Genomic DNA, 12,095 nt, shown 5'->3' with positions numbered 1-12,095 from the left:
GCTCAGTTGGTTAAAGTGTCTGTCTTCAGCTCAGGGCGTGATCTCAGGGTCCTGGGATGGAGCCGCATATTGGGTTCTCTGGTCAACAGTGAGTCTGTTTCTCCCTCTGCCACTCCCCCCTGCTCATGCTCTCTTTCCCTACCTCAAATAAATAAAATCTTTTTTTTTTAAGATTTTATTTATTTGACAGAGAGAGAGGTCACAAGTAGGCAGGGAAGCAGGCAGAGACACAGGGGGAAGCAGGCTTCCTGATGAGTAGAGAAGCCCAATGCGGGCCTCGATCCCAGGACCCTGAGATCATGACCTGAGCTGAAAGCTTCTGGTTAAGCAGAAGCTTAACCCACTGAGCCACCCAGGCACCCTCAAGTAAATAAAATCTTAAAAAAAAAAAAAAAAAAAAAAGGAAAAAGAAAAATACTAACCTAAGCAACAAAACAACAGGATACTTAATTAGTTGAACATTTCATATATATTTGATTCACACATTCGGTAGGCACTAAAAGTAATTTTTTTTTCATTTAAATTACTACCCTAAAGAGAAAAAAAACTACTAAGTGTTAGAGGTACAATATTAGGAAATCTACTGGTAAAATTACTATGAGCACTTGGGCTCATATTCTCACCTACTAAATTATATCATTTTCTGTAATCAAAAGCTTCACGTTGCCTGAATTCATATGATGAGACACTTTAAAACTTGCTCTCCTAAACCATCTCCATCCAGGCACAGCGTATCATCAACAATAACTATTCATATCCATCATCACATTTACAGAACATTAATAAAGGACTGCATTAGCTGCTTTAAACGCATCATTTGAAACTCATATGACAACACAGATACTAAAATTCTTATTTACAAGGGTAGACATGGATGCTCAGAAAAAACAAGTGAGCTGCCCAAGGCCTGTCTGACTCCAAAACCCACTTTCCCCTACACCAGTAGCCCTCAACTTTTGCTGTGCATCAGAATGATCTGGAGAACCTGTGAAAAAAACCAGAAGCATTCCCTGGCCACACCCTCAAAAATTTAAAAGGTCTGGGCTGATGTTGGTGCAGATGGTCCCCAAAAACACCTTGCTAACAACACTACCAACAGGTTTTTCTTTGTTGTATTGTTTTTATATAAAGTGCATTCAGGTGGGGAAGGGAAGGATGGCAACCTCTGAAGGTTTCTTATGCATAAATTATCTAGGAAGTTAACCAGCTGAGAAGCTTCACTATGAACTACAGCTGCAAAGAGTGAAGTTGATGCCAACAGAGACAAAAGGAAGACTTTAGAAAGGAAGTTTGGAGGTGAATCAATGATATAACTAAATAAGGTTGATGAAGATAACAGCCTGGTAAGATTTCACTGCAAGAAGAGAAATCTTAAGCCAGTGAGTAGGGTTTTCAGCTGGTAAAAATAGTAAGTTAAAGGACTCAGCACTAAAGACAACAGGATTAAATGACAGGCAGTCCATATTTGCATACTTAGAGAGTTTCTAGCAATCTCAAAAGGGCCCAGGTTCTCCTATTTATTATTTAAAGGTCTAACTTGGTAAAAGTGCATTTTCCTCAAAATCTAATGACAGGATAATACGTAACTTTAGTTAACTTCTCAGCACTTACAATAAATAGGACTCAAAGAAATTTGTAAACGTTCTCCTATAATACTGTCTAGAAAAAAGGTGACTCAAGTAGGCATATAAAGTTAGAGACAAAAACTCTTCTATTGGAAAAGTAATAATAAAACCCTGGTTATTGCTTTTCCTAATATGGAAACTCACTGCCATAGTTTTTAACCTTTTTGGTCATGAAATCCTTTAGGAATTTGATGAGAGCTAGGATCTGCTCCCAAGGAAAAATGCACATGCACTCAGGATCATGTATGTGGATTTCAGAGGGTTCTGGGAGGCAATCATAAGTGCAAAGACCTCTGGGTCACAAAATGCTTTTTTATTCAAATGTTCATAACACCTAGTAGATCATATCAGAGATATTATGTTTTCATCCCTGAGTGAAACTCCTCTATATTACTTTTGTTGCAAAGCATCTAATTTGCAATGTTTGGCCCAAAGTTAGGTCATATAATTGCACAGAAAAACAGTATGTAATGAGAAAGTGGCATCATTCCAAGAGTTCAAATGTGCTAACAATTATCCTGGGAGGAAATTTTAGCCTTGGATCTCCAGAGTTATCCCAGTTTTAAGTATTAGGAGATTCAGCCATAAAAAAGGAAAGCTTCAGCTCAGTTCCTTCCAGAAGTAATCATCAAATAGGGCCTTATATTATTTATGAAGAATTTCTTGGTAGGTGTTGAGCTTGAAATTTGGGCTAACTGCTGGGAGAGGGTTAGGGAGGTTGTGAAATAGGTAAAACTTCCAGCTATAAAATAAGTCATGGGAAGGAAAAGTACAGCATAGGAATAGAGTCAATAATATTGTAATAACTGTATGGTGACAGGTGGTAAATACACTTACCATGGTGAGCATTTTGTAATGTATATATAATTGTTAAATCACTGCATTGTACACCTGAAACTAATATTATACATCAACTATATTTCAATTAAAAAAGAAATTAGGGATTATGTTGATTCTAGTGCCATTGATACAACTCCAAAAGTTATTTATTTTTTCTATTGGAGAGGTCTTTATCTGTCCAGAGTATCTAATCTTAGTTTTTTAAAAAATTAAGTTATAAATTGTTAAAGGAAGAGTATGGAGGAAGTACATAAGGGCAGATAATATAATTCATACCTTATCAGAGTATAAGGTAAATCTCTATTATAACTAAAAGAGTAAAAGGAAAACTCTAGGTAAATAGGTTAACATGATTACAGAGCAGAACATTTGATTTGAATAGCATCTATTTTGACTCTCTTTAATCACTTTTACTGTTTTACTGAAATGGATTCTTACAATACCCTACAGTATGGTTCACATGATTATAGCAGCTGAATACAAAAGCAGAATTACAATATTTTACAGCTACTTTTAATATAGAAGAGGCATTTAGCCACTAAGTTCAAGGAAGTAGAGTGATTTGCCAGGGTCATAAATAAATTCACATCAGCTCTTAGAATCCAGGTTCCAGACTCTCCATCTTCTCTCTAAATCCATGGTTTTTCAACTTTTCACCACTATTTCAGAGATTTTAATCAAAATATTATACTCATTAAGTAGTAAATGCTATGGAACAGTAAAATAGAATTTCTGAGCTAATAAAACACAGAAGACTGGTGATGTTCTATGATTCTGACCTTTCAAGAGAGCCCTCAAGTCTGACATGAAGTGAAATTTGGCTGAGGCTTCATTTTCAATGACACCTGCTGTTAGGCTGGTGTGCAAAGGCAAGTCAGGCCAGGACAGAGACTGCCCAGCATCAGCTACTGTGATCTAACTTTGCTCCCCATAGCATGAATGAATCCTGGCTCCCTCAATTTGTAATTTTGTGATTAAAAATAATATTCTAAGTTTTCAGGTTTATTTCTGTTGAATGGCTGAATCTTCTCAGAGGTGTTATATTGTTAGCTGTTTGGTCATCATTATAGGGTGGAAAGGGAAAGTTATCTAGGTACTGAAGTGAGTTCTGAGAGGCCCTGTCGGTCCTAAATCAGCTAGTTTAGGCTCAGACAGGGATGCAGAGAAGAAATTAGATGTTGTCACTGAATTTTGCCCATGATAGGTCCCGATGTTTGTGGGCTGGAAGGAAGCAGCTAAGTGCAAGAAGGGACACTGTAGCCTGCCTCCTGATTCAGGTACCCTCCCCCTCTGTCTCCACAACCCACCAGGTCCTAGCACTAAGCTTAGCAGGGTTCTGCCAGAGGTCATTCCCACTTATTATCCAAGAGTGTATTTTAAAGAGCTCTCATCGTCTTTATATATTCCACATTGTTTCACTTGTTAAAGCATGTACTGGTTTTGTAAAACATCAAATTTTCTTGTAAAATATCAAATTCTATAAATTTAAAAAACATTAAATAAAGAAAAAGGCTCCTGCTAGCAATTTAGATGGGCAAGAATGCAGGGAGACTGCTTAGAAGACTGTTGCTCTCAGAAACACAGGGGAGAAGTGCAGATGGATTACAGAGAGGATTACAGAGAAGTAGAGACTCAAAGGATATTAAGACAGTAACATCAATAAGAGAAACTACTTGTCAGTCAGAGAGAAAAAGGTAAACAGGAGAATTCCCAAATATAGGTTTCGTATAGGTACTTAAGAGGGATTTAGAAACTTATTAAAAAAAAAGGTGGGGGTACAGGGGCCCCTGGCTCAGTTAGAAGAGCATGTGACTTCTGATCTCAGGGTCATGACAATTTACTTAAAAACAAACAAATAAATTAAAATATATATATATATATACATATTTTTTAAAGTAAGGAAAGATGGGATACAAAATTTTATATATTATATGCAACTGTATACATTACAGATTTTGCAAAAATGTGTGTAGGAAATGCATCAAAATGTTAGTAGTGATTGGCTCACGTGGTTGATCCAATGTTTTTTACTCACTCTTACCTACGTGTTTATTTATTAAGAATGTGTACTTCTTATAAATTTTGTATATTTCTAAAGCACACTCATTTCAAAAAGCAGTTTATCTTTATTAACAAAAAATCTTTGGTTGTAAAATACCCCGGGAAAAAAACTGGTCAAATGGGGAACCATACTATACTTCAGAAGCAAATTATAGTATCCATTATTAATTCTCATGTCTTTGTGAGATTGCCCTGATTACAAAATTGTAATGGTGAGGCAACCCCCAGTCAGTGATCTTCCAGAGTTTTTCACCCTCTATTCTGAAAATCTACTAGGTGAGAGAAGGGAGAGAACAGACAGCAGGTCTCTTGTTGGCCGTTATTTGATTGTCAGTGCTAACTATAGTCACTTAGGAACTGCATACTCCTGCCTCGCGGCTTTTCCACATACATCTAGATAATTGCCTCTCTTGCCTCAAGTGTCATCTCCTCAAAACGAACTGTGATGTGCGCCTGGGTGGCTCAGTTGGTTGGGCGACTGCCTTTGGCTCAGGTCATGATCCTGGAGTCCCGGGATAGAGTCCCGCATCGGTCTCCCTGCTCAGCGGGAAGTCTGCTTCTCCCTCTGACCCTTCCCCCTCTCATGCTGTCTCTCTCTCTCTCTCATAAATGAAAATCTTAAAAAAAAAAAAAAAACCTACTGTGATTATCCTAATTATAAAGTAACATACCACTGCCATACCACCACGATAGGCTCCCGGATATTTTACCTGCATTTTTCAATATTCTTATCACCTAATGTATGATATATCTTATTTATTACATTTATTGTGTATGCCACCCCCTAGAATGTAAGCTTCTGAGATCATACATGGATTTATACTGTTTTTGTTCCCAAATGTATCCCCATCCCCAGAACAATGCCTAGCACATAGTGGATGCACAATAAATATTGCTGAATTAACACATGAATGAATGAATGAATGAATGAATGAATGAAATAAATGACTATTAGGTTAAAAATGAACACACAATTATTTTACACATGAGCATCAGTCATCTCAGTCATTAACACTTTTTACTTTAGAAGTAGTCACAGGTTTTTTGCTTAAATGTGTAGAGAATCTTAGCCTATGGGGTTCAACACAGTTCATTCTTCATACATATGTCTATTAAACTTTCCTTCAAATTCAATAAGGGTGAGAATTGATTACACAAATCAAATAACTTCACTAATTGGTTAAATAAATAAAAATTAAGCCATAGGATCTGTACTAATAAATGATGCCATAAAGTCTTACTTTGTGTAATGAAAGCTTCTAAACTGCCTCCTTTAAAAAATGTTCATTTACTGCTGAGGACCACTGAGAAACTCTGCTTACAATTTCTCATTTAGCCACATGATAAGCTGGTTGGTTGTTTTTAATCCTCAGTAATGAAACAAGCATGAGGAAAAAGGGACAAGAAGGCAATGGCACACATTCAGTTCACTCTGATTTTAAGAGCAATTTAAAGGACTTTCATTTTTCTATGTCTTATAGTTATAGCACCATCTGGTGTTTACTGTGCAGAAAGGCTGTGATGCTAGTTGGTGTAAAAGTCCTTTGTCACTTTTTAAAATATGTTTAGGCAGCTGAACAAAATGATATAAGCACATTACCTAGTTGATAACAACACAGATCACACATTCAATTTGGAAATATAGGAATAAAAATTTAGAAATCAGGGGCACCTGGGTGGCTCAGTGGGTTAATGCCTCTGCCCTCAGCCCAGGTCATGATCTCAGGGTCCTGAGATGGAGCCCCACATCCGGCTCTCTGCTCAGCAAGGAGCCTGCATCCCCGCCCCCCGACCCCACCCCGCCTGCCTCTCTGCCTACTTGTGATTTCTGTCTCTCAAATAAATAAAATCTTTTAAAAAAAATTAGAAATTTAGAATAAACCTTTTAAATAACTTCCAAATAAGAATACTCTTTAAGAGGGGCACTTGGGTGGCTCAGTGGGTTAAAGCCTCTGCCTTCAGCCCAGGTCATGATCCCAGAGTCCTGGGATCGAGCCCCACATCGGGCTCTCTGCTCAGTGGGAAGCCTGCTTCCTCCTCTCTCTCTGCCTGCCTCTCTGCCTACTTGTGACTCTGTCTGTCAAATAAATAAATAAAATCTTAAAAAAAAAAAAATACTCCTCAAAAAAAGAAGACAAACACAAAACATAAATTATTAAAAGAGGGAAAAAATTGGAAAACATCCTAGAACCTTGTTACTAGGTCATTTCAAAATGCAGAATCTTATAAAAAGTAAGTTATCAAATAAAACAAAGAGTTTATATTTGAATACCCAGAAGATCTAAGTATAACTCTTCTTAATAACACAGCCTCAATCCTTAATTACTAAGGAGACCAAAACAAGGCCTCACTATATGAACAATCCCCAGTTAACCACATTTTATTACATTAGGATATGACAATTTTAGCTTATTTGCTTATTTATTTTGTAACTTACATAAATTTCTTTATTGGCTAATGTCACTGCTTCTGCGTTTACAATGACAGCAACGTTACTTACACCAGTATAGGCTTTCCCGATATCCTAGGATGTCTTAGCACTTCTGACATTGTTTCTTTTGTCTCTTCCATTCTCTCTTCATCACTGGAATCCACAACAAATATTACCCCATAGGACTCAGCATAGTAATTCTTCCAGATTCCCCGAATTCTTTTTCCACCTCCCAAGTCAAAAATGGTGACTTCAAACTTTCCTTGTCTAAGGTCAATTTTGGAAAAGCCAACAGTAGGAGCTACATCTTCAGGATACTCTGTTTCAAATGATACAAAAGAAACAATCTTTAGACTTTAAATTAATAACATCAATTTAATTTCACAACTTAAATGATATAAAAAGCGGTTTTCATCATAATTTAGTACTAAATGGAATGTTTATTATTTGCTTACATATTAAGCTTTATATCTAAGTATACAGGTTTGGTGGAAGGGTAGATATTATAAAATATCCAACTAGAGGGGCACCTGGGTGGCTCAGTGGTTAAGCCTCTGCCTTCAGCTCAGGTCATGATCTCAGGGTCCTGGGATCGAGTCCCGCATCGGGCTCTCTGCTCTGCAGGGAGCCTGCTTCCTCCTCTCTCTCTCTCTGCTTGCCTGTCTGCCCACTTGTGATCTCTCTCTGTCAGATAAATAAAAAAAAAATCTTAAAAAAAAAAAAAAATCCAACTAGAATTTATGCTCCATGCAGATAAAAATTTCTTCTTTATTTGTTTTATATTGACATAACCCTGGCTCCTAGAATAATGCCTACCATGTAACAGGTAACCAATAAATACCTGTAGAATGAGTAAATGAATGAACACTTGCCTTTGAGGCTATTGTCTCTCTTAAATTACAAGTAATAAAAATTTCAACACTTCAACACCACAGCCATCCCCAGAGACCACTGCAACCTCTGTGAAGTTATAAAGAAAAACTGAGTATTTAGAGAATAGTTGAGAAGAACCAAAAAATGGGAGAAGCTATGAGGAGTAGACTGCACTTCTTTAATTATTGAATTAAAGCTATAATTGGAATAAAGAAACTTTTCAGGGCAGCTTGCAGACATAGAGTAGATTTCATCATTTCTACAGGAACATGCTTTGGATGTTCTCAAAAATTAAAAATTAAAATTTTCTGTACTTCTATATATGACAACACAAAAGAGGTACAGGGTGTACATAACTGCCAAGGAATGGTAATAAGATTAAAAAGACAACTAAGGTTCAAGAAGACTTGAACTGGGAGCTGAGACTTAGACCTTCAAGATAGGTTAAGAGTGATCTAAGTAACAGAAGAAATAGCAAAGGCAAGAAAGTACAAACAAATTGAATGTTGTAGTTGGAGCAAACCCTTAAGATCGTGAATGCAGACTGAAGAGGGTTCTGGAGAGAACTGGGAGCCAGGGAAGGGATGTCAGTAGACCAGTAATATAATTAAGGTGACTAAAGTAGTGCTTTATTAAGAAACTTCTTTGCAAAGTCTCTAGGACTGGCTAGAAATGAGAGTGATGGCCACGTTTCAGATAGATATGAAAATAAAGAATGGAAAGACAGAACTCAAGAAAGACTAAGAACCTGATGACTCAATGGCTATGAAGAAAACTTCACGTTTATCTCTTTTCACTCTCTCTTCATCACCAGAATCCACAACAAACAGTACTCTATTGGACTTTGTTTATACCTGGGGCAATACAATGGCCCCAAACTACATGAGACTTTTTAAATTAAAATCAATTAAAATTAAATTAAATTTCAATTCTTCAGGTGTACTATCTACATTTAAAGTGCTCAAAGCTACATTGGCTAGTGGCCCACCCCACTACTAGACAGAGGCCATATATAGAACATTCCTATCACTTCAGAAAGTTCTACTGAATAATGCTGGTGTAGATGGTCTTATCATTCCTATATTCAGCAAAACATTTGCTATTACAAAGATAAATTTGAAAGGCATTTGCTGCTAGATTTAGGTGTGACTGGAAAACAGATCTGCAGGGTACTACTCCCAGGCAGCAAGTACCTTAGCACAGTTTAAACAGCTCCCTACAGAGTTAAAAGAGACATTACAAATCACATTTTTCTAAGACCTTCATTATCTAGGAGAAAAAAGTTTAGAAGAAATATAAGCAGAATGATACTCCCAAAACAGGATTACACTAGACATTTAAGAAAATCATGGATCTAGTCCAGGCCAGAACTGGTTTTCTTAGTTAAAATAGGCAGCTGTCTTTGAGCATGATTTCAGAAGTGTTCCCAGAAAATTATCAATGAAAATAAATTAACAATGCTGGAACAGGGATAAGAAAACTAACAGGTACAGACACCTACTCAGTACAGGACTTTGTTATGCATTAGGATATAAAGATGAGTAAGATAGGGTTGCTGTTCTCAAAGAACATACAGTAGAATATAGACAGATACATATTAATTGAATAACATAGGAATCAATATTTCTATGAAAAAACTCAAGAGGATGATGTGAGGTTGTTACAGATTACATGCCTGTGTCCTGTGTCCTTGTGCTCCCCTCCCCCTGCAAAAGCCTGTGTTGAAACCCTAATCCCCAGTGAGATGGTATTTGGAGGTGGAGCCTTTGGGAGGTTATTAGCTTTCGGTGAGGTCATGAGGGTGCAGCTCCTATAATGGGATTAGTACACTTACAGGAAGACAGAGGAGAGCTTGTTTTCTGTCTCTCTGCACCACATAAGGTTGTAGCAAGAAGATGGTTGTCTAAATCAGGAAGAGGACCCGCATCAAGAACCCAACCATACTGGCACCCCAACTTCACAACTTTCAACCTCCAGAACTGTAAGAAACAACTTGTTTAAGCCACCCAGTCTAAGATATGGATACAGCAGCCCAAACTAAGACGACAGGCATTCAGGAGGAAAACACTAAAGAGGAGGGTGGCAGAAGCTATGGTATACAAAGACTTCAGAAAGGCCATGAAAAAAAAAGCTGAAGTATTAAAAACTACATAATTATAATAAAGAAGGCAGAAGAACATTCCAAGCAAAGGAGAGCAATGCAGATAAAATGATGGCAACATTCCCAGAAAACCAATTCAGATTAGGTAATTTTTTCAAGGTTACATGGTAGGCAGAGCCAGGATTCAAATCCAGTTTAAGACATTAATTGCCTTTCCTCCCTGACTTCTCTATCCTCTCCTCTGGGTCCTATTTATGATTCTGTGTTTCAAGACTGAAGACTAAATGTTCTGGAAACAACTTCCCTATAAATCCTTTCTAATGATTTCATTCTACCTGCAGTATCACCTACACACTCTATCATAATATTCTGTCTTCTTGCTGGTCCTCACAATAGCCTGTACCTTCCCAATATCTAGGACCTACTTTGTATCCTTAGTACTTAGCACAAAGTATATAGCGGCTCAATATTATAACACCAGACTGCCATGACAGCTGAAGCTACTGTCCTTAACATCCTTCCTTTCATCCTTCCATATACTTATCCATCCATTCATGCTAGTAGCCATTTATTGAGGGTCTATTATAGATCAAGTATCATACAAGAACCAGAAGTACAGAGACAAATGGTCCCCAGTCCTGAGGATTTCAGTAAAGTATACATGTTAAGACAATCTCTAGAAAGCCCAAGAGAAAGTGAAAATATATAATCAATAACATTTATTGAGCATCTATTATATGCTAAGCACTATGCAGTGTCCTACATACACAATAACAAGATCCATCTTCTGATCTTACAGAGCTCTTACATAGAGGAGAAAAGTAGAAACATAAATACCTATAACATAATGAAGATACATTAATATCCAACAAAACTAGGGATGAATTTACACAAAGAAAAATTTTGCCACCCAAATAACAATCATTTCTTGGAAACTATTAGGAAACAGCAATGGATAGTCAAGAGAATCCTGGATTTTTTAGCTGAGCACATACCTATTTAGGAAAAAGACTACAATCCCCCATCTCTGTGGTAGCGAGGGATGGCTAATAAAGCATACTCTAGATCGTGAGCTAGTGGTGTAGAGTTAAATGTTTAACCACTTTTGGGGAAATTTGATATGTACTGTTTGTCACTTTCCATGGTATGAATATTCCCACTATGGCCAATTTCAAACTAGTGTGAGGTACCTGAACACATAATTGGGAAGAGATGTACCTAACTGGCTCTAGATAGCTGATATAAGCCAATAGAGCAAGTAGGAGCCAGCTCCAGAATCCCACCAGTTCTAGTCAATGGCACTGAACTGAACTGATATAGCAGCTTCTAGTTCATGCCCTTAAAAGAAAAGAAAATGGCCTCCCTTCCCCGTTACTGCTTCCTTCCTGCTAAAATGCACAGTAGTGAGGCACCTTGGACTAGATAGGCAAGAGAGAACACTATAAATGGCCAAAAAAAAAAAAAAAATAGGAGAAGGAACTTGAGTCTCTACCACCATAGGGCTATTATGGTAGGCCTACACTACTTTTGTGTGCACTATTATGAGAAATAAAATTCTAGTTTGTTAAGCCACTGTAATTTTAGGTCTTTGTTAGGACAACTGAACCTACATCCAACTAATACAATCACTTTGATAGCTATAAAGAAGGGAAGTTGATCAAAAAAGCAAAGGTCAACGTAAGAAAAGTACTCTCTGATTAGGAAGCTATCACATTCTAGATGAAAGACACTGAGGGTATGGATTTAGACATTGCACTTAGAAAAGAAGCAGGTATGTCTCAAAAGAAATGAGGGGAAAAAAAAGAAGAAAGGAAAGAAACTGAAACAAACCAGAAAAAAGCTGAAGAATAGAAGCCATGGCAAAATGTTGGAAGAAGGTTACCTATTACACATAAGGCAGGCTGAACTGGGACACCAGAATGAGTAAGAGATGCATGAATGAAGGAGTAATTTAAGTAGTGATACAAGTAGGTATAAGTAAGTACAGGCCAAAGCACAGGAAGTAGTCATATCTACTGATGGTGGTGATAATGGCTAACATTAGCAGGAGGTGGAAAAGACTTCATGAAGAAGGAGACTATATAACAAAAATCCACCTTTAGAAATATATAGATACTCTGCTTTAAAGATAAGCAGATATTCTCTCTAATAAGACAAGTGGGAG

At 37.2% G+C, this 12,095-nt stretch overlaps 1 protein-coding gene across 2 annotated transcripts in view; it reads right to left on the bottom strand.

Annotated features, from left to right (window-relative positions):
• The window catches only part of ARL13B (ADP ribosylation factor like GTPase 13B), a 70,922-nt gene that overhangs the window by 38,673 nt on the left and 20,154 nt on the right, over positions 1-12,095 (bottom strand). For both annotated transcript variants that reach the window (XM_047722475.1, XM_047722469.1), the window contains one exon: positions 7,027-7,276. In XM_047722475.1, the coding sequence (XP_047578431.1) occupies positions 7,027-7,276 (250 nt within the window). The remainder of the gene's footprint in view (positions 1-7,026; positions 7,277-12,095) is intronic.

The sequence above is a fragment of the Lutra lutra genome, chromosome 1, assembly GCF_902655055.1.
Source record: "Lutra lutra chromosome 1, mLutLut1.2, whole genome shotgun sequence".
NCBI classification, from domain to species: domain Eukaryota; kingdom Metazoa; phylum Chordata; class Mammalia; order Carnivora; family Mustelidae; genus Lutra; species Lutra lutra.
This window is presented reverse-complemented; position numbering and strand designations above follow the sequence as displayed.